This window comes from Biomphalaria glabrata, chromosome 13 (genome assembly GCF_947242115.1).
Source record: "Biomphalaria glabrata chromosome 13, xgBioGlab47.1, whole genome shotgun sequence".
Taxonomy (NCBI): domain Eukaryota; kingdom Metazoa; phylum Mollusca; class Gastropoda; family Planorbidae; genus Biomphalaria; species Biomphalaria glabrata.
Genome location: NC_074723.1, coordinates 11,767,524 through 11,791,838, shown reverse-complemented (window position 1 = coordinate 11,791,838; position 24,315 = coordinate 11,767,524). Strand labels below are relative to the sequence as shown.

Below are 24,315 nucleotides of genomic sequence, written 5' to 3'. Positions count from 1 at the left end.
GAGAAGTAACCCTCAAATACAAAGAACTTGACCTATGACCCGGCTAGTGTTTCTTGACTTGAGTTGAGACCACGCTATCCAGGCTGTAGCACAGACACCTGGCTTTAACGGCTAAGTAGACTCGCTTGTTGAGCACCAAAACGATGCTGATGAAGAAGCCCAGGGAGGCGTTGATGACGGTGAAGATGATCCACAGAGCCTGTTTGTCCACCGCAGCAGCCAGAAGACCCAGCAGCCACGTGATGCCCACTAGGAGGCTGATTTTGACTACTATGGTTGTGTCGTTGACTGTGGTCTGCGTGCTGGAGAACTTGATCATTGAGATGGAGGTCCTCTGTTGTCGCAAGCCCTAAACAAACACATTGGACATACAGATCTATCTATCTATCTATCTATCTATCTATCTATCTATCTATCTATCTATCTATCTATCTATCTATCTATCTATCTATCTATCTATCTATCTATCTAGATCTTAATGTAAATCTAATCAATTATTATAACAAAGCATTGACATTTGGCCACAAAAACAGAGTTAGGTATCTATCATCTACCCAACAGATTGTTTATAAGAAAACCCAGGCGATTGAAGAGAGAGAGAGAGAGAGATGCTTCTTGTCAAGACTAAATTCTAGGATTGATTATAAAACTAAACATTCTCTTAGTTTGACATATTTTGTTTAAAGCTGTCCTAATGTAGCTGTGCCATGACTAAAATTGTGTTGGCTATGGGTCAATGTATCTGTGTCATTTTAAGTCTCGAGAGGCAATCCCTTCTCTTTGCAGCTTTCATGACACAAAAGAAACCAATCCTTGATACACATCTACGGTCAAGGGTTAGGCATAGGTCCGCAACAGAACTTCACCATCGGAGTTCATCTCAGTTGGGTCTATATCCATACTGCCTTCTTTTCTTCTTGATTAACGGATCTCCTCCATGCTTGCTTTAGTTTCCCAGCCTTTCTCTTTCTCCGAGGGTGACAGTCTGGAGCCTATCTTGCAATGACCCAAGCTTGACTGTAGTGTAAGTTGTTACTCCAAAGTCCAAAAGTATCTGCGCTATACAAAAGAACTGATTTCTCATTTGTGTAGAAGATTTGGATTTCATTGGGCAGGGACAGCGCTTATCACCACCTAATTGACCTCGGCCGTAGGGTGTTAAAAGCACGCCTAACAGGGGTGGACTGGGTGTCTAAATCGGCCCGGGCATTTCTTTACTATCCGGCCCATAAATTGTATATATTCAAAATATAAGATAAACAGATGAAACCTACAAGTATGTATGTAAGTTAATTGCGATCTATGGTCTGTGGAGTATGCCCTATCATTATGCCGAAAACGACCAACTGTCTTCACTTTTTCCCCCAACCAATGTCAGGTACCCATTAGAGCTAGATGGATCCCGAAATTAAAAACCACAGTCACACTAGGATTCGAAAGCCAAACGCTTTACCACTCAGCCACCGCGATTCTTGTCTACGGGTGTAGGCTATGACATTATTTCGAAAACAACAATGTGTTAGATAAAAGTAGTATTACACTGTAAAAGATTATTTGAACACGAAAAAGTCACTTAAATAAGATAATATTATAAAACCTCAATCCATGAGGCCCTTTAGGTTACCTACCAGCCCATTTGGGTACCGGCCCACCAGGCATTTGCCCGAATGCCCATATAGCCAGCCCGCCCCTGACGCCTAGTGTCACCTAGCATTGTTGATCCGATGCACAAGCCTTTCTTTATGCTTGCCATAAGTCATTATTTTATAGCCTACTTAGGGCCTGTTTTAATAAATACAAAAGGGGAAAGTACTATGATAAAAAAGAAGCTAAAGTAAATTTGGTATCAATCATGCACATCTCTCTATTCGGTATAAAAGATTTACAATTTTTGTATAGTATTAGTAAGAGTACTACAACATATAGGAGGCGCAGTGGCTGATGAGTGGTAAAGCGATTGGCTTCTAAACTGGGGAGCCCTGGTTCGACTCCTGGTGAAGACTGGAATTTTTAATTACGGGTTCTTTAGGGCACCTCTAAGTCCAATCAGCTCTAATGGGTACCTGACATTAGATGGCGGTTGGTCGTTGAGCTGGCCACATGACAGCTGTAGGACACCCCGGTTAACTATAGATCACAAAAACATCTGCCCAAATATTGCAATGTCTTCTGAAAGGGGAACTTTTACTTTTTGTTTTACTACAACATATACCAGGGCCGGACTTAGGTCACTGCAACCTATGCGGTTTCATATGCCCCGCGCTAATTCTAGGTGTAAACTATTAAATTAAACCATTATAACTTATATATAATAAAAGGGTTTCCGCAGCTTCCCGATTTTCCAGGGCCTTCTGTAAATCTCCTGCAATTGCAAAATATACGAAAAAGTCCTGGAAATCTCCTGAATATATTAAAATTTCCTGAAAACTCATAAAAATCTCATAAAAAGTAGACTAAAATTGTCGCGCGATAAAAAAAACCCGGCATTGTCAGCTTTCAGTTAATAAAAATTTATTGCAAAGGCTAACGTATTTTCTAAATCAAAATCTTAATTTTGACATTATGCTTATCCCTACAAAGCAGTGGCGTAGCAAGGTACCCGTGGGCCCGGGTTCAAGAATATTTTGATGGGGCCCCTCCCAAATAAGATAAATGTAAAGTGAGACAAAACAATTGAATAATTTATATGTATCGGTACGTTTATCAAAAGACGCTCCAATGCAAGTGGTGTATCTTTTTATATATGTAATTAGTTACAATGTCATTAGTTTTGATTCAGTTAGTAATAGTGACTTAAAAGTCAATGTTTGTACAATTTCTTAACAGAATTAAATGACTTAAAGATGTTTCAAGTGAATAAAGAAATGTCTTATGAGTTGTACATTCTACAAATTTACATTCCTAAAACACTTCTATTAGAAAAGTTTTCAATATTGATACAAACTATAATCTAATTCTACTGCCACCATTTAACTGTAAATAGATCGAACATTTTTTTGGCCTTGTAAGTAGCAAAGTCAGTAACCAGTGCACCTATTTCTAAACTTTTGACTGTTTCTCGCTCAATGGAAAAAAAAAACGCAATGTGAAGCCAACTTGCTCTGTGTCATAGAAATTCTTAAATAATTTTTGATCAATTGAAATTTTGATAGTGACCGCTAAGCTGAACAAATTGATACAAAGTGAGAAATAAGATGTATGCTGGTTTAGAAAATGTAGTGATAAAATGTAATGGTCTATGAAAAAAAAAACAGCCAAATGTCTGTGAAGCCTTAAAAGTCATTGACTCTCAACTCGGCAAGGGACATTTGAGGGCAACACAGATTGTTGTGGTCACTGACTCAAAATCTGTACTACAGGCTTTGCAAAGCCCTGGACCATGGCCCCCCCCCCCAATATCGACACTGTTATTATGGCCGTACACCACATAAAGCAGCGCTAGGGCACCCCTGTAGTAATGCAGTGGGTACCGAGTCACAGAGGTGTGACTGGCAACACTATTGCAGACTCCTCGGCCCACCAGGAAGGGCAAATTCCACCAACTGAACAGGCTGTAAGTTTTCATCATGCCCTGGCTATAATAAAAAAAAAAAAAGAAATGGAAAAGTGGTTTGAGTGCTGGGACAAGTCTGGGAGCGCTTAAGGCACCCTGACCGTACTTCTCCGTGGTGGAGGCTGTCCAGGCCTGGGCAAGCTATTATAGCACAGTGCAGGACAGGCCACTGTTCTATTGGCTCATATTTCTCATGGCTATGGCCAAATTTCGAGTCACGGTGCCCCCCGGAAAAACCATGCCTCGTATTCTGTTTGACTGCCCAAGACTTGCAGATCTCCGCCTCGACAGGTCTGGGAAACCAAAAATTCTCGACCTGTATGGTGACATATACGCACTACGCAAGACAGCAGGGTTTCTGTCCAGGGCTTTTGCAAGAGAGGATTTAAGCCTCTCAAGCCTTCACTCAAATGGAGTTTGGTGATGATGATGATGAACTGTTTATAATAAAATAAAATAAACATCAAAATCTTGTACACAGACTTGATTTGTCGTTATAATAGGTTTCTTTAAAGGATTGCATCTCTGAATCTCTCAACAATATTCTTTGGCAATATCATCTGGGTCAAATGCGACTAGAATAATGGTAGCATCGTACAACCCTTTGTCGTTTGCACTTGAAATGTAACTGGGCATTTACGACTTAAACATGATGACAGTATTTTAAGTCAATGAAATCTGTCAAGTAATTGTACAGAAATGACAAAAAGGCTTCTCTTCGAGTCCGAAAATTACTGAGGAGTGCACTATTCCCCGGTTGTGGCCTACGTATTTTGCCATATCCAGCGCAGGCATAACCATTGTCCGCAGGTAGTCGATTTAGATTTTTTTTCGCCGTCTACGTCTGTCAAATATATGTATCCCGAGGCCTCTGTAAATGACTCCAACTATCTCGTTCTAAGGCCACTTGCAACCAGGTGCATTATTTATTATTGGGAGCTAATTTCAGTAATTTGATCAACTTTTGATATGACTTGTGTACAATGAAAGAGAAAAATGGCGCCGCTATGACCTCTTATAGTACCGGTATTTTTATCAGCACTGCATCGCCCAACAGGTCTATTATTTCGTTTTGAATCTGTAGGGCTTTGTTTTCATGTCAGATTTCAATATTCATAGCAATTTTAAATAAATCAGGTCAGAGATTTTTGTTTAAATATAATGGTATTAACTTTCTTTAAGAACTATGAAACAAATAGTAAGCATTGGTCAGCGTAAGAAAATATGAACTGATCAATGTAGACATCTCTCTATCTTGATCTTTGTTATAAACCTGCTCTTCAATTCGGTTTCGCCATTCAGTAAGTACCACAAGCACGAAAGCTATGTAACATACTTTGTGACTTTGATGTTTCTTTGGTTTGCTTAATATTTAATGATCCTTTTTTTTGTTTGTTAAGATTTCGTCTCCTTTTTTTTTATTCTTTTGTAAACATTTTGTACACAATACACAGGACAACAAACAATGTGATGAAGTCTTATGCACTATTACACAGTAGGCCTATCCACTCCGTTGGTCGGATATAGTTTAAAATATGTGTTTACTTAGTCATTATCTCAATATAGATTACAGTATTATTAAACTAGAAAGAAAATAAAATTTAAATATTTTAAATACAGAAAATAAAAGAAACATATTAAGCTTTAAAAAAATTGAATAATTATAAGATGTTTCGAAATATTAATCGTGACCATCAGGACTATCCCTATAGACCCAATTCTTATTGTTACCCCGCCCCTTTCCTTATTTTCCTTATTTATATATTGTAAACCAAACTCTCCCCCCCTCCCCGTTAATACTAATACTATCAATGGTTTTTGAAGAGACATGGAAAAAAAAAAAAAAAGAAAATTAGGGCTAGCCAACATTACAATAAACCCGATGGAAAGCATTAAAGTAATCCAAGCTACTGGTGCATTAACTCTAGTTTAAAACTCGGGTCAATGTTTTAAAATTAATATAAAGGTTAGTGCACCGTTTAAGCTATTTGAAGGGAGCTTTTATAAATTCTATTCTATATCACACTTTACAAAGGTTAGGGTTATCCCTAAAGTGGGTCCCAACTGATTAAGAGCTATGGGCACAAGTGCAATCAACCCTTTTGCGCGATTGTTTGAACGCCACAGACTGTGGGCCCCTAATAATCGTGGGCTAGGGTTCAATGAACCCCTTCGCGCCATGGATGCTACGCCACTGCTACCCAGACTGGGTCCCGTGCAATCCGTTTCGCATAGAGCCCCGAAATTGTTAGGACCGGCCCTGCATATACTGTGTATGAAGTAACTATCCCGTATGAATCCATAATATTGACACAGAATGAATGTGTATATTATTTTAATCATATTCACTGAAAATGTAAGTTGCAGTTCTGGTTAGTATTGTACAACAAGTGTCTGTGAGAAAACTTCCACATAGACGCAGTGGCGTAGCTAGGAATTTGTCATTATTTGGGGGCCGTATGGCTTGACCTGTTTGGGGGCCTCTGTATTTAGCGTAGTTTATATTATTTGGGGCCCCCCTCAAGAGGGGGACCCAGGGGGTATTTTCAAATTCTCCCCCTCCCTCCCCCACCCTAGCAACGCCTCTGCATAGAAGTCCATTCTAACTTACCAGACTTTTAGAGCAAACAATTAGATCACACGTCTCAAAGAGATATACATAATATAACGATGTCTATTAGCCATACCCTTAAAGTAAGTCCCACAAACAGGACGTTAGAACAACACAGCACACTGCATGGAATGATGAAGTATATCGCCACGGCGACGCCTCCGTTCAGCCAGCAGTTGTGGATACCGTACTCAGGGGAAAAGTTAGACAAGGGCAGGAACTCCTCCACCAGCAGCGCTCCGACAACAATCATTGATGGGATCCCAATGGCGTACAGGCTGGCAACGAGGAGGCTTGTACTACCTCTAGCCACAACCTAGAGAAAATGCAGACTTGAATCTACTAATAGACAGTTATACACATATGGATTAAATAGGCTAATATTTGTTTTTTTTATAAATAACAAAATCATGTGTGTTTATTTTTGAGAAGACATTTAATTCATCCTTTACATCATCTGCCCTATACATCGCAAGGTCTGAAAAGGGGAACTTTACTTTTACTTTTTACTAGTCTATAAATCGTGTGTTCCTGATGTAACAGAACAAACACTGGTGAGGTCCCGTTGTTAGGGAACCATCCAGAGTGTGATTCAGGTCAATTAGTTGTTAAGGAACACTGATCCGCGTGTTCAAGTTGTTCGTAAGGGAACTCTGCAGTGCGTGTTCCAGTTAAAAAAACAACACTGAACTTGTTAGGGAAGACTGCATTGGGTGATAGTGTGTTCCTTTTGTAAGAGAACAATGCGCATCGTGTTGTTAGGGAACACTGAATGGCTTGTTCCAGTCGTAAGGGAACACTGCATGAGGGAACTTAGAGATCAAGGAAATCCAAAACGCAGAACTAGATTTTACATCTAGATCTCACAATATGTAATAAACCGTCAATCTGTCAGTTTGTTTGTTTGTTTGTTTTGTTTTTGGTTTTAGGCACATAGGCACATCTGTCAGTTTGTTTGTTTGTTTGTTTTGGTTTTGGTTTTAGGCACATAGGCACATCTGTCAGTTTGTTTGTTTGTTTGTTTTGTTTTTGGTTTTAGGCACATAGTCAATCTGTCAGTCGCGTGCCAGGTACACTAGAGAGACAACTCAGACTTAACGATAGAAAGAGATGCGACATAACTGGAACTGTGGAGCTTAACCGACCTGATGACCAGTATAAAATACCCTTTCTAAAACATTATGATCATATCCCAAGGTTCTCAGCGCTCGTCTTTCATAGAGAGCCTAAGGCAAAAAACAGAGAAGAATGGAGAAAGACGATAGGCAGATCACATGTGGTTCACCAATCGAATCAGTTAAACTGACTATGGGATAGTGTTGTTGTTTTTTTTTATAGATGTTTTTGTTGTTAGATTTGGTTGGTTGTATTTTTGTAGATTTGGTTGTGTTCTTGTAGATTAAAAATGTAGATCGATCGGGCTGTGCTTTTTTTTTATATAGATTTAATTATTGAGGTACCTACCTGGTGACTCCAGTGTCTGAAAGTCCTCCAGATCTCAAAAGCGGTGACATTCATCCAGAAGAGAGCTGATAGGAAGGCCAGGTGGGTCAGCATGCCCACTACTTTACACTGCAATGACCCGTCTTCAACCATCCCACCAACCAAGAAGAAAGTGTAGGACAGAAGAAGACTGAGACATAGACTGAACTGTACCTGGAAAAAAATATATATCATATAGATAGATAGATAGATAGAGAGAGAGAGACATAGAGAGAGAGAGATAGGTAGATAGCCCGATGTGAGGCAAGTTGCGGTCATTTCGCAACATGTACTTAAAATTATATGTTTCTTCTACTTTGGCCGCGGCCGTTTCGTGAAATATTTGTTTGTAAAATGTTTTATACGTTTCTCATGTTTCTTCAGAGTTGAAGATAATCTTTTTTTTTTGTCCAAACCTCCCGTAGAACGACGGGGGATGCTAGCAGTTGCAGGCAGGATATTGTTATAAACCTGGTGGTGACACAGATGGGGGTAGTGGTGTGAGTGTAGTCAGCCGACGCAAATCGCCCCAGGCCAGCGCTAGACGAGCGGTCAACCGTGACGAGTTACGACGATCGGCCGAGACGAGTTAACAACATGAAGGTTCGAGTAGGATCGGCGTCGTGAACAGAGCTCAGGAGCGTCCCAGAATGGTCGAGCGACGTTCTGTCCGGTTCTAGAAGGCCAGTAGGGACCCTATATAAAGAGCGGAGGTGTCGCAGTCAAGACGGTTCAGAAAGCGGGTTCACGACAGGAGTTCAGAACACGGTCGACTACAGCACAGTTCAACGGTGTGGTTCTGTACGGAGCATTACGACGGTTCAGTGCGGAGTACTGTCAAGTACAGTTGAGACGAACGGCGTCTTGATCTTGGTCTGTGATCGAGTCCGACACAACGAGCCCAAGTGTGTGAAGTCAGTCCCGAACTGTTGAGCCCAGTGCAAGCCCGGAACGAGACGGAGAGGCCAGTGCAAGACTTGATACGGCGGAACGGTGTTATCGGAGAGATATTTGTTATCGCAGAGCTATTTGTACTGTTCTACGTGCTGCCAATTGTACAGTATTGGCTGTTATTTATGGACATTAAACCTTTACGTTATTTTGGAGCCCTGACTTGTCAAGTTCTTTAAGTTGGTGGTGTATGGTGCAGTTTGCAGAGAGCCTGGATAGTGAGATTCGTAACACTGGTGTCAGAAGTGGGATCGGATCGTATCGGATAGGAACGGATCTACTATGGCTCGTCTGAAACTGCTGTACGAACTCGAAGTGAAAGAACTGAAGCGAGAGCTACGCGATCGAGGGCTGAAGACAAGTGGAATTAAAGAAACATTACAGGCACGCCTCCGGGAAGACATAGTGGAAGAAGAGGAAGATCCAGACACGTATCTTTTTGACGTAGAACCAGATATGGGTGAGCTCTTGAGCTCAATGCTAGGAAACATCAATTCCAAGATAGATGCCATGAACACCAAGATAGCCGCCATGAACCAACGCATACCTGATGTGAAGGAGAGAATCATCAATACAGACGTTCGTTCAGATGCTAAAACCAGTGAGAGGAGCCTTGGTGGTGATCATGAGAACCCAGTGAAACCTGACGAAGCCGTTGAGAGGCATATGCTATACCAGCCAGATCTGCACCCAACAGACGTTGGTCCAGCTGCCAAGACTGAAGAGGGAAGTCCTGATGGTGGTCAAGAGAATCCAAGGAAGCCTGACGTTGAAGTTGATGGACATTTGCACGACGAAAGTCATCGACAAGGTCTGAAACCAACAGACGATTGGCCCGATACTGAGACAAGAGAAAGAGGTCCTGATGGTGGTGAAGAAAGCCGAATGGAGCCTGAAGCCGAAGACGAGGGACCTTTGCACGAGGAGTGTTACCAACCTGCCCCACGAGCATGCCCTCCAGACAAGGCTGAAGATGATGACCTGTCCCACAATTCCCCGTCCTGTGGATTTGAAGCCCATCCTAGTCCTTCTTCGCAAAGCCCTATGAAGCCACCTCTTTGGCCAACGATCTTGGTAATCCCTGCCCTTACATCCTATACCTCTCCATTTGTCAAGTGGCTGCCCTCAGTACCGAACGACAAGAGAGCGATGCAACCACAACGTCACTGCAACAAGAGGACGATCAACTGGAGGAAAAGAAGAGAGCGGCGTTTGCGTAGTCCATCGTTCATGGTGATTCTACCAAGAAATAACTGCAGCCACATGAAGACCAACTGGCGGAGAAGAAGAAGGCTACTTTTGTTGAGTGCAACATGGATGACGATGCGACAACGACATCGATGCAACCAGATGAAAGCTAACTGGAGGAGAAGAAGAAAACGTTTTCTGAATTCAACGTGGATGGCGATGCACGCAAGACGTCCATGCAACCAGGTGAAGGCCAATTGGAGGAGAAGAAGGAAGCGACCATTGCTGACTGCAACATGGATGGCTCCATCAAGGTCAAGAGGCAAGCCAACAGCCACTGATCGACCCCCGCCTGCAGCGATGAAACTTTACAGACAATGTCATGATGTTGATTCTGTCCGGGACGGACAGATCTAAGGAGGGGGCAGTGTTATAAACCTGGTGGTGACACAGATGGGGGTAGTGGTGTGAGTGTAGTCAGCCGACGCAAATCGCCCCAGGCCAGCGCTAGACGAGCGGTCAACCGTGACGAGTTACGACGATCGGCCGAGACGAGTTAACAACATGAAGGTTCGAGTAGGATCGGCGTCGTGAACAGAGCTCAGGAGCGTCCCAGAATGGTCGAGCGACGTTCTGTCCGGTTCTAGAAGGCCAGTAGGGACCCTATATAAAGAGCGGAGGTGTCGCAGTCAAGACGGTTCAGAAAGCGGGTTCACGACAGGAGTTCAGAACACGGTCGACTACAGCACAGTTCAACGGTGTGGTTCTGTACGGAGCATTACGACGGTTCAGTGCGGAGTACTGTCAAGTACAGTTGAGACGAACGGCGTCTTGATCTTGGTCTGTGATCGAGTCCGACACAACGAGCCCAAGTGTGTGAAGTCAGTCCCGAACTGTTGAGCCCAGTGCAAGCCCGGAACGAGACGGAGAGTCCAGTGCAAGACTTGATACGGCGGAACGGTGTTATCGGAGAGATATTTGTTATCGCAGAGCTATTTGTACTGTTCTACGTGCTGCCATTTGTACAGTATTGGCTGTTATTTATGGACATTAAACCTTTACGTTATTTTGGAGCCCTGACTTGTCAAGTTCTTTAAGTTGGTGGTGTATGGTGCAGTTTGCAGAGAGCCTGGATAGTGAGATTCGTAACAATATGAACCCGGGACCATTGAGACGACCGAACTACAGCATGCCGACCTGGCAGTCATCCAGGGAACCCCCTTCGAAATTCCCAATTTGCTGATTCAAGAATGTCCTGTAAGCGGTGCCGCAGTAGGTTCCTCTGTAATATCAGTTTATCTGTGCGGATTCTTTTTCATTAATTTGACAGCGGTTTCGTTGTATTATTCTTAAGCTCGTGCGAAGAAATCACTTTGGCTTCGGGCATTTTAGTGCAAAATGTTCAATATACATGCTCTTTTATTATGTCCTTAGGCCTACAAATATCAATGTTTTGTATGATTGTGTTAAAATGTAGGCTTAAATACTTTTTGTGAAGAACAATAGTTTTTGTCCATTAGATTTGGGATTTAAGTTCGTTATCCAATTATTTGTTATGTCACTAACATCATGATGTTGTGTAGATTTTAATATTGTTTACAAACAAAATGAAACAGATACTTCGTAGTGTCACTGAACGAAGGCCAAGGCTGCACCCGACTCTCGACGCAATGTTACTAGCAAGTCAGTCAACAAATCAGTGCGGATTTACAAGTACCAATCTGATGTGTAAGTTGAAAAGTCATAACTATTCATCTTGCTGAAAGAAGTAAGGATAGAAATGGATTATTTTCTATAATAAAGTAATTTGACACATTTTTTAGCATATCATGTAATTATCATTAAGTAATAAAAAAACAACAGAATTTGCTTATGACCGTTTCGTGTCGAATTAGTGCTATCGTCCGTGATCATTTCTCGAACTGGCTGGCAAAATCGTGAAATGGCCGAAATTTTGCGCATTGGCCAATCAATGTGAAGCGATAATGGCCAGTTCGTGAAAAGGCCGGCTAGTTCGCTAATCGCCCGATTTCGGGCTTTGACCCTAACATGATATTAATCAGTTCATAAGGAAATAACGGAGGAGGGGAGTTAATTTAGTTCTGCTATTACATTTGAACAAACTGAAGACTATGTACTTACCTTCCCTGGGTAACTCTTGTAGACAGCCACGATGTTCTGGAAGGCCAGTCTTAGAAGTAGCCCCATTATAGACAGGGCGCAGCAAATAATGGTGATGATGCCTTCCAGGGACAGTCCGTTGAGGACTGCATTTTTCTTACGTACTGTTGACCATTTCATATTATTTTTAGAGCAGAAGCCTTCAGGATATTTCGTTTGGGGCTACGGAAAGAGATCATCTGCTATTAAGTGTTAGAAGTTAGTACGGGCTGTTTGGGTTATTATGCCACTATTAATCAACATTAGGGTAGTCTGAAGGAGCAAATGTGTTGACATTTAATAGATTTAATATTATTGTTCACCATCAAATTTAATTTTCAATGGAATGAATGTATTAGTAAATATAATCGTAGGTATAAAGCAGACCTTTTCTGTCCACATCTTTTGGACCCTCCAGTTTATGTCTTTAGTCGAGTCTAATATTGCCAGATCTTAACATGAGCTCACATCATCAGAGTTCACTATCACTACAAAATATAAGAATTGGTCCATGTCAATTCTATGAACATACCAAAATAATACAGATTGCAGTGTTGACTGTCAGCGGCAGCCTGACTGGAATATTGGACAATCCCGTCATGCACCGCTCACCGAATTTGATCATCTTGTTCACTTTGGAGTCTGCAACATCCTTGGACGCTTGGGTTTCATTGTCTGTCAAGTTTTTATCATCGTATTGACAGTCAAAGTAGAGGTAACTGGTATATTCGTGATTCTGTGTTTCTGCTGAGAGCTGAAGAAGAAAGACCAAAAAGTGTTGCTCTACATCTTGTTTGTGAACGAAACAAAAAATAAATTGCTGTAGCAGCGAACTTAAAGTAAGGTACACACTCCCCAGAACACTATAAATCATAAATTATTGGGATCTAAGAATAGTGAGACTTTGTTGGCCTCCTTCAGTCGTAGAGCGACCATTGGTTCATCTCGAACAAGTGAGATGAAAGACTGGGCATTGTTTATGGGCGAAACGATGTCGCCCACACAGCAATTCCCCTTCTCCGTGCAGCTGATGTGACCAAAGGAACGAAATATCCGATACAGTTTGGGATTAGTAGCGCCGTAGGCTCTACCAGGCTGTAGCTCGGTGTTCCACAATCTGCCTAAGGGTCATCAGCTCCTGATTTTTCCTCAGGGTTGTCTCCTGAAGCATTTTCCATGCTTGGGTATAGCCGCAAGGCAGCGGAGGTTTGGATTCAGAGTTTTCCTTCTCTTAGATTGATAGCCAACCAAGGCTAACCAGCCCTTCCTACCCGAAGCTTACTAGTTAGAGTAAAATAAACCTAAAATGCTATGCCGAAAGTCATACACGTTTTGACATGAATGTCTCGAAGCACTTGCGGATGCCGGGGGGGGGGGGGGTAAGAGGCGGTGCAGATGATCGCCCCACCTCTTCAAGAGCCGACCCCTTTCCACACCCGAAGGTGGGAGGAGGACAATTTTTAAAAAGTGAAATAACATATAGAAATTATACTAATTATTTATATTTAAATCGGGAGGGGGATTCATCTTCTTAGTGCAGAAATCACGCACTTTGTACAAATTAATGTCAAATTGTACATGTGTAAACCCATTTATATTATGTTGCACTTCGTTCTAATATGAAATTACAAGTAAATACCAAATGAAAGAGGGTAATCAGGTGGGGCCGTGGGAGGGGCGCTAGATGCAATCATCTCATCTTAACATACATTATAGAGAGAGAGGGGGGGTTCACATTTTGTGCAGATTTCACACAGTTTGTAAACAAAATTAATAATATCTATCTATCTATCTATCTATCTATCTATCTATCTATCTATCTATCTATCTATCTATCTATCTATCTATCTATCTATCTATCTATCTATCTATGTGTGTGTGTGTGTATGTATATATATATATATATATATATATATATATATATATATATATATATATATATATATATATATATATATATGCAATAGGATTAAGGTGAGAGCTTGGATAAGAGCTTGTCCATGTCTCATTTATTTATTTACTATTAGTTTCTTCATTTCTTCTGGAAAGAGTGCAATGTTTAATTGTGAGTTGAAGCAACAATTAAGATTTAACTCATCTTTGTGGAACGTGGAACTTTATAAGGTTGGGGAAAAAAGAATGAGGTATATTTAGGGCAGGGAATGGAATGTAACTTTTTAAGTTCCTGTAGCTAAATACTTTAGAAAGAAGTAAAGTACCCATTTCAGACATTGTGGTCTATATGTCATCTGTTTCTGTGGCCCACGGTTAACGGGGGTGTTATGTGGCCAGCACAACGACTAACCGCTTTTAATTTTCCCCAACTAGTGTCAGGTAGCCATTAGAGCTGGGTGGACTCAGAGGTGCCCAAAAAATTCCAGTCTTCACCAGGATTTGAACTCGAGACCGCCGGTTCGGAATCCAAGCGCTAAATCGCTCAGACACAGTGCCTCCAGCTAAATACTTTGTGGGAAAAAAAACAAGAACCCTTTGAAGATGTATTAATTTATTAATTTTCAATATCTCATTTGAATTAAGCTTTTATTTTCTTTATTGCTCTAGCGTCACTCACTATACTCTCCTGGTGTCTTCTACGCTGCTAGTGTGAACGTACGTGATTCAAAGACCTAGCGGTAGTGTAAGTAATAAACTGAACTGACCTCATCTTTAGACAGGTTGCAGGCAAATTGAAAGGCGTGTGATGAGGTGATGACAGCTGACGTCAACGAGCGGGAGATCTGCTCCATCTGGGTCTGGACGTTGCCTCGGATGGCGCGATTAGTCTGGAATGTATACTTCATCGCTAGGCGAAGTTGAAACATGCTAGGGACTTCATCTGTTTTAGAAAATGTTTGTGTGAGTTTGATCAACTGCCCATTCAATGGTCAAGTTATGTTTTTTATACAAAGCTTATATTAACTCATTCTGTCTGTCTGGTAATATTTTTGTACACGTTATTTCTCCCATTCCCATTCTCAGATCAAGTTGAAACTTTACACAATTATTTGTTGTACCTAACAAAACATGAATCAATTTAAAAAAACTGACTCATTAGTTAATTAATTTTGGTAATTATTTTTTTTTGTTTGGTATCGAAAAAGGGAAATAAATGCTACTTATTGACAAATGTGGTTGTATATGTGGAGTTATTCCAAGTAGTGAGTTTGTACTTCTTTTTTCATCCACTTCCCATTCTCAGATAAAGTTTAACTTTAATTTAAAAGGCGATTGGTTGTTTCGCGCCGTGTCTTATGCTGTTAAGGCTAGGGAGGTAACTATCAAAGGGAGCGAAATCAGATCACAAAGGCGAAAGGTCAGCAATATAAGTTAGTCAACTTTGATTGTGAATCATAGTGAATATTGAACAAGAAGTTTAATAATATTAACAACGAAGGGAACTGTCGAATGTTGTCAAGCTAAATCTCTACGTCCATAAAAATTGCCTCTCTCTAAAGTCGTCAAAAGTAGTCGGTTTACATTTTGCTATTTTTCCAAAAATCCTATTCTTGTTTTTACTAGTGGCGTCATTGTCTTTAAGTCAAAACTTTCCCTTCCTATGAAACAAATAACTAATTTCTAATCGTGCCATAACAAGATAAACAGGATAAAGACCTTGGTAGCTCGTTGAGACATCAAATGTCGTTACCTGTGTCTTGGCAACGAGCTATTGGTCTAAACTGCTCACAGGTTGTGACGTCACAAGCCTTCTATAACGATTGGTATAGTCTCCACTGCCCACAGGTTGCGACGTCGCAGGTTCAGTGTGGAGACCTACTCTCGAAGTGACTCGCTACATGACGGGAAGCGACTCTCTACATAATCGGGAATCGACTATCTACATATCGGGACCAAACTCACTACTAGAGACTAGCTATATAACGGAAACACACTCCCTTTATGTCGGAATGTTACTATGCTATGCGCTTCGAGGATCGAGTTCGAACCCAGTCCGCTGTCATCCCCAGCTTGAGTTTGAGAGGTAATACTCTTCATTTGTGAAGGAACTTCTGAAACCCTCAAGTCTCCTCTAGATATTGTCTTGAACTTACCCTCCTCCCTGTCGTTGAACGCTGGGCTCGTTTTGATCACATAGTACTTTGAATGCGCAATGTAGCTGTAGGACACTGAGTCGTAGCAGGGCTGAAGTAAATAAAAAGTATCGCTATATTGTTAGTAGAAGTGTATCACTAATTATATAATAATAAAGTAGTTATTCACATTGCTTTTCAAATAACATTTTTAAAAAAATATAGAGATAATAGATTGTGCTTGATTTCACTTCATTATTGGGGGGGGGGGGTACTATCTCGTTATGGTGACGACCTATGTCAAAGTCAATTTCTTTGGCGAGCTGAAAAGAGGGCGGATTAACTGACATGCACCTCATCAACTTTTAAGACTAGCTAACCCTTACATAGAGAGCACATGTCAACTAAAGGAAAGCTACTACTGGAAAAAAAGAAACGGGAAAAAAGAGAACTTAAACAGACGACAGCAATCAATGGTTTTGTCTGTGTTGGATTTGGCAAAAGATGTAGGTTAAAGCTGAGTCTGCGCAGCCACGTAAAATACAGCACTCTATCTTAATCTTCGAACTCGAGAAAAAAATATTTATTATTATTTAGTCTGTTATTAGTTAAAATTAAAAAGATTTAAGCATTAATTAAAAAGTAATATGCCGTATGTACTAGCTAATACAATAGTTGAAACATAAATCACTTAAATATATTGTAGGGGCCTAGTTTAGTTTAGAGAGTATGTAAGTCGTGAAAATCAATATACTTTGCATTGTTTTTAGCGACGGAAAAAGTAGTGACGTAGACAGACGAATGACGTTGCAGAATGCGGGTAGAAGGAGAACAAGATGGCTAGAGCTTAGAGAAGGTTGAATAGTGAGAGAGACTGGGAAGTAGACGACAGATAGTGAGACAAGATGATCATTCCTATTTGTAAATAAATACATCAGTTGAACTCTTCAGCATTTTTGATGAAATATATCATTGCTCATTGCAATGTCCTCTGGCTACATTAGACTAGTGAAGTGAACTAGTGTTGGATTTACGCAACACACAAGATCCTAGCCGAGACAATATTAGTTCTAGATCTAGTAATTGTAAGAAGTTTATATCAAAGCTGACTTCTACTATCTACTTGCTAAACGAAAAAATCCTCACCTCTTGGGCAGTTTTTTCTTTCAGCATGGAGCAATACCAGTACAGGGTGTGCTGGTCACAGTCATGACACAGATGTAGGTATGGTCGAATTTGAGCGCATTTATCGCCCAGAGCTATGGTAGTGTTGAGCTCCTCCACATTAACAAGGTCAAGGATGTTGTTCGTTTGTGAGCTATCAACACAAGTAGAAAAATAATTTCAAGTCAATTAATCCACAATGTAGGCTGTAGGCATGGGCGATCCAGAACTTTGGAGTGGGGGGGGGCGATTTTTTTCCAAACCCTAACCCTATCGCCCAGTAAACCCTAACCCTATTCATAAACGTGTGTGAAAATAAATAAAGCAGTATTTCTCAACCTTCGGCGAAAACAAAACAAACAAAAAACAGTCATGTTGAGGCCTTCTCTTGCAAGTCTGGGGGAGCGCTGTAAGCCTTCCGAGTGGGGTTCGAGGCAAAGCCAAAAGCGTTTTGTTGCAATCTTCACTGCAGAAACGCATTCTCCTGACATCTACAGCTCTTTATCCATCATGGGAGTTAGGGTCGAAGCCCCGACGCCAAAAACGTTTTCTTGCATTTTTCACTGCAGAAACGCCTTCTCCTGACATCTACAGCTCACTGTGGTGAGGTTCGGGGCAAAGCCCCGACGCTAAAAGCGTTTTCTTGCATTCTTCACTGCAGAACCGCATTCTCCTTACCTAAAGCTCATTATTCATCCTATTAAAAAAGGATCTTTTGAATAATGTTGTAGGCTACTTGAAAAATATTCTAATATGAATTTATAGGCCCTTAATACATTGCAAATAAAACCGATTTGTTCCTTGATAAGATCAGATACCCCACATATTTAGATGAAGGCTTTGAGGATCGAAGCCGAAAAAAAAATTCGATAAACAATATTCAATAAAATTCAACATAAATTGTTATAGTCCCAAATTTAACTAGAAAAATATCAGATTGAGTAAATGTTGGAAAAAGGTGACTTGGAAAACATTATTTGGGTTTAAAACTCATCTCAATCGTGACTCGTATACTGAAAATTTTCGTTTGCAAATTTTTTTTTGCAGCATACAAGTTTTTTTTTTGCTATATATATCTAGAGATAAAGATATATAAAGATAACCTTCATCCATTAAACCCCTATTACATAAGATCTGAACGAAGTGGTCGTCTCCTTTCCATTAGAACTAAAACAGAAAGATTTAAAAACTCCTTCATCCCACTGTCGGTCAGAGTGTTACAAGATCATCTGTCATCATCGAGAAGTTCATAGAAGTTTAATTCATAAAGCGCTGGTTATGAGTGTGTATGTGTTTCGTAAGTGAATGTTTTTCGTATTTGCATCTATAATGTTATTGTTACAGTAGTTACGCTGAGGTTGCCAATTGTAGTCAAACTGAATTTCCATTTGATTGGATCAATAAAAATTCTTGTATCTTCTCTTCTCTCATCAAAAGAAAGCTGCCCTGTCTGCTAGCCCTAAATCAGAGGCATACACATGTACGAATTGTGGCAAAGTCTGCCGTTCTAGAATTGGCTTGATTAGCCACACCAGATTCTGCCCCGTCTAAAGATAAGCCAAAACCAGTGACTCATTTGGGCGCATCCATTGAAGTCTGTATTTGTAACCAGAAAAGGGTTTAAGTTCCTCGTTGAGGATATTTCAAAAACCTTCTCCTGGTTTAGCATGGGTTCATTTGTGATTGCGCTCAGAGTTTGCTCACGCGCCAAGAGTTTAATACCCAGTCGAGAATATCCAAGTGAAAAATGTCTTTGGTTTTGGTCGTCAAAGAATAGTACCTAATACATGTATTAAAAAGTAGCGAGTGGCCAGTTAATTATTATTAAAATTATCCGATTGGATAAATTGGCTTCAATCGAAGAAGTTATCTTTATTGTAAATAATTTCCATCTTTTTACTGACCCCCTATGTTGGTCTTGCGGACCTCTGGGGGGGGGGGGTCCGCGTACTACAATTTGAGAACCACTGCCCTAGAGGAACCCAAGTCCCAAACTATCTATGTCATTACATCATCGCCTACCTGAATTTCACCGCTCTCTCAGGTAACTCAGACAGGTGAAACCTAAATACCCTAAATTGGACTGTATGCTCCGTAACTTCAGGTAGCTTTAGCACGAGAATATTCGATCTCCGGTACACCTTTGTAGTATTGTCCAGCTCAAAGCACAACTGTCCATCCGTTTGCCTGGGTTGAAGAATGGCCAAACATTTCCATTCGTTTAGACTGTGCACAATTTGTTTCTCAGTCATCGTGGCAAAGAAGGCGAGGGCAGCATTGTTCATGTTCTCCGACATCTGGTACGGCGTAGTTTTCAGGATGTTGGGGCAGTTTAAGTAGCCAGTCCAGAACTGGACCTCACTGACGTTATGACATATGGCGCAAAATACATTTTTGTAGTGGATGGAGTGTACTTTGTCCGTCACGGGTAAACTTTGAAAAATATCTTGACTGGAGGAGCATCTGAGATGGATGGGTTGAAAGATATTGGTTAATTAATTTAATAATAATAATAATAATAATAATTTTTTACAATTTATAAAGCGTTGTATTCAAACAAGAAACGAAGAAATAGTATTTAATATTTACCTTACCTATCCCTTAGTCTATTGGACCGCTGGGCACCATGCAAGACTCGTCGACCGTCTTTCTCCATTCCTTTCTGTCTTTTGCCTTAGAACCTCTTTCAACGGCAGGACCGTCCATTCTTTTATGTTGTCCTCCCATCCCCTTCTCTGTCTGCCTTTTCTTCTTTTTCCTGGTACTGTTCTCTGAAGGAAGGTCGTTGCGAGCCCTGAAGATCTTGTAATATGGCCATAGATTTTAAGCTTGAGTTTTTTTTGTTTACTATAGTTAGCAGGTCATCATGGGGTCCGATCGCTGCAGTAACCCTGTCTCTAATCTCTTGGTTTGTGATGTGGTCTTTAAATGTGATACCTAGGATCCTTCTGTAGCATCTTAATTCCATTGCTAGGATCCTCCACGCTAGCTCTGCAGTCAGCGTCCAAGACTCACAAGCATATACAAATGTGGCCATGACCAGTGAGCGCATCAGTCTGATTTTGGTGTCGAGAGCTAAGCCTTTGTCTTTCCATATTAAGTTTTGAAAGTGCTGCTGTGGACTGTGCTATTCGGGCCAGTAGTTCAGGTTTCGTTCCCTCATCTGAGAGTTGTTGTTTAATATGATAGGAATTACAAAAGTTCAATTAAAATATATTACCTTTGTAATTTTTGGAGCTACTATGATCAGATATTAAATAGTTGGCGAGTAGTTTTTGTATAGAAGTTACTTTTTCCTCTTCCCAAACGATAAAAAAAAAATTATCTAGCTAGTCTTCTGATATAATTTCTATCCAGAAATGGACGTCTTCCGATATAATTTCTAGCATGAAATTGACGTTTTCTGATAGAATTTTTTGCATGAAATGGACGTCTTCTGATATAATATCTAGCATGAAACGGTTGTCTTCTGTTCTTTAGTAACAAATGGTGGTCTTCTGAACTAAATTCTATATTCTTATTGAATTTCTAGAATAAAATAGCCGTTTTCCCTTCAGAAATGAATATTATAAAGTATCAAACTACAACTCTGGAGAATTCTTGTGGCCTGAATGCGAGAAACAAAATGCTTAGTAATGCTTAATGGACAAGAAGATAAAGATAGACATGAACCAGATGATAAAGATTGACATGAACAAGAAGATAAAGATAGAAATGAACAAGAAGATAAAAAATAGAGAGATGAACATGAAAATTGATACTATAAAGAGTTTACAGCCCAGTTCATGAGTAGCAACCCAGTGCTGGATTTGACAACTTGAGAACACCTCAAAATTTTTACCTTGCTGTGTTTATGTTTCTTAATTTTTTTTTAGGCTAATACTATAATAATATTATTATTGCTTTTCTATAACTTGGCTCCTGTCATATATCCAGTGCTTAGCTCTTCTGTGCACAAGCTGGGGAAGATTGTCTGTTGCGTTCTCAAAGTTCATTTTAGCTTAACTTGTGTTTCTTAACGCCCTTAGATGAAAATAATGTTTATTATAGAAGACTGATGATGAGTTAGAGTTTAGATGAATGATTGTAGAGTTTGGGGAGTTGTAATAGAACATTACCCTTTCTAATGGCGAGAGAGAGAGAGAGAGAGAGAGAAAGACAGAGAGAGAGAGAGAGACAGACAGACAGATATATATATATATATATATATATATATATATATATATTTATATATATATATATATATATATATATATATATATTTATAATAATAATAATAATAATAATAATAATAATCTTTATTATCCGTAAGGAAATTTGTCTTACAATTTGTGCATTACACCAAACAAAAAACATTATAACTATAAGAAACCAAAGTGTACATTCACACCAGACTCACTCATAATTTACATGTGACAAAGTTTATACCAGATTGTTCTTATTTAATGATTTGATTGCCAGGGGAACAAAAGAGTGTTTGTGTCTGTTTGTCTTTGCTATCGGTGTCTTGTATCTCTTTTGTGATGGTAAAATCACAAAGTCCTGACACAAAGGGTGATTCTTTATTTCGAGGATCTTGTTAGCTTTTTTATAGATGTTTGTCTCAAACAACTGCCCAAATGGGGTTTGTTTTTTGCCAATGATTTTGCCAGCAGCATTTAGGATTCTATTAAGTTTATTTTTATTTTTAATGCTCAGATTGCCATACCAGGCAGTGATATTGAAACTTAAAATATTGCAGATGTGAGCGTGATAAAACATAGCCAAGGCCTTTTCGCTAACATTAAACGAGGACAGTTTTCTTAGTAGTCGTAATCTTTGCTGCCCTTTTTTGCTGATATATATATATATATATAGAGAGAGAGAGAGAGAGAAAGAGAGACAGACAGACAGAGAAAGAGAGACAGACAGAGAGAGACAGAGATAGAGAGGAGAGAGACTGAGAAAGACCGAAAACGAGAGAGAGAGAGAGATAAAGAGAAAGAGACAGAGAGAGAATATTTACCCGTCTTGTATGTCTTGGAAACTGCGATTGTCCAGGAATCTGGTTAGAGTTGACTTGGCGAGCCTTCTCTTCTGGTCTTCCAAAAAACCTTGGTCGAATCTCTCGTCACATGACGTCACCATCACGTGGTTGTCAATACACTGAGTCAACGGTGTTTTTTTAGGCGCGGACACGCACTTACGGACAAAATCGTTGCAGCAGTTTCCCTCCTTCTGGCAGTGAATCTTACAACTGCAAGGCGAGTCATGTCTGTTAGTGCAGTCTGGGCGGCACTGATACAGCATCGCGGAGCATTCATCACTGTAATCATCGTTACTTTTGGAAGACTCTACAAATGGTCTTGACCTACTGGACGGCGACACGATCTTCTCTCTGCTTTGCCGCGTCAATTCTTCCATTTTTTCTGAGGTCTGTGAAACCTTTAAAGCAGATTTCTCATGTTCATTTTCTTGAAGGATTTGGTTCCCATTATTTTGTTTGTCTGTGATGTTGGTATTAAATGCTTTGTGTTCCAGAAGAGACCATTCATGTAAAGACTCATTAGTTACAAAGTCACTACGATAGGTTGTTGAAACATTGACATCTAGGTGAGGAAAAGACATAGAATCAGTCGAGTTCCTTTGTTCGGTGTTCAATTCTCTTAGTGTCCAATTCAGTTGCATAAAAATAGTTGTATTGTCTTCGTGTCCGTATATATTTCGGAATAATGAAACAAAAGCAATCATAAACAATACAACGATTGATCGATCGGGTTCGAAATACCAGTGAGTGAAAGAGAACTTCTCTATCATTCTGTTTTTCCCCCGCTCACTTGTTATTAGTAACTTGAAGAACTTGAAGAACTTGAAGAAGGTTTTCTGTGACCTTTTTTTAAATTAATTAATAATTGTTTTTGTAAGATCCTGAGTGTATTGATTGAGGTTTTGGTGGTTTTTTTTTGTCGTTAGCAGAACTGAAACTTGAATAATGGAGATAATTAGTTTTTGTATTTTTACTGTATGAACAATAAGTCTATGAAATAAATTCATATTTATGAATGTCAAAATTCTAATATTATAATTAAGTTTAATGATAAATTAAAATAAAAGAATACCTGACACATTTCCTAGAATGCTTAAAAAAAAACTGTTTCATTATTTGAAAACTTGAGGAGAGAATTCCTGGCTACAGCAATGCAAGACTAACGAACAAGAAAAAACATAACAAAAACTTTTTTAAACTTAACTTATAGGGCAATTGTTTTTCTCTGTATAAACTTATGATTTTAGATTAAAAAAGCAATGGAACATTTTGCTACCGTCTCTTTTACTCCCCCCCCCCCATCTTCCCCTCGAGGAAGAACCTTGGTTAAGCGAATGTATACACCTACTACACTATATATATTTCAATGATAGGTCTTTAGATATAAGACTTAGAAGACGATGTGCAAAAAAATTTTTGAACAATAATTTATCAAACTTTTGAATCAATAATGCCTTACATTCGGAAATTCCCAAACGCGATTGTCCTTTCAAGAACGCGACAGTCCTTTCAAAACCGGTGTTTGATCTAGATCTCGACCTAGTTCTCTAGCGAAATTTAAATTTCTTTCAAATTTTTTTAATTAGAAAAATTATAACTGTGTGTCCAACAAGTTAGTAATTCCTTTCTCAGCTATATACTGTTAAATTTCTATGAAAATGTTTAAAACTGTCATATATACAATTGCTTTAAATTACGACATTTGTCTCAGTGAAGCACTTTTTTAAATACAAAATATTCTTGCATATTTTCTAACTATTAATTTTCTTATATAATAGAAATAGAAATGTGAATGAAACTTTGGGTAGGCTGCCTGGTCGTGTGTTAACTATGATTGTGGAAAGTACAAATCCTGTTCGCTGCCGTCCAACAGAAGGTTTGAGCAAGAACGCACTATATTTATTTCCGAAGGAACGCTCCAAACTTGTAAAACAAACAAATAGATCAGACTGTATTTAAAGTAGTAATATTAGTGGCGGAAAAAAAAAATAAAAAAAAAAAATATCAAACTTTTTGGCCTTTATTTTGTGAATTCTCCCAAGAACTTTATTTCAATTTTTTAACATCCCAAGTGCCGCCAAGAGGTACATTAGCTCATATCTACTCAACAATCCTAACGAAATAAAACTCTTTTATATCTTGAGGGGGGATA

The 24,315-nt window shown here is 39.6% G+C and overlaps 1 protein-coding gene across 1 annotated transcript; it reads right to left on the bottom strand.

The window, feature by feature from the left end:
• On the bottom strand, positions 1-24,231 carry LOC106068708 (uncharacterized). Its single transcript, XM_056008513.1, has 12 exons — positions 24,174-24,231; positions 23,236-23,322; positions 22,143-23,100; positions 19,160-19,600; positions 17,120-17,291; positions 15,995-16,085; positions 14,606-14,781; positions 12,478-12,699; positions 11,928-12,128; positions 7,629-7,820; positions 6,241-6,480; positions 1-349 (listed from the first exon to the last, which is right to left on the bottom strand). The coding sequence occupies exons 3-12, from the start codon at positions 22,931-22,933 to the stop codon at positions 44-46; spliced, it is 2,832 nt and encodes a 943-aa protein (XP_055864488.1). The 5' UTR covers positions 22,934-23,100; positions 23,236-23,322; positions 24,174-24,231; the 3' UTR covers positions 1-43.
• Positions 24,232-24,315: the final 84 nt, after the last annotated feature.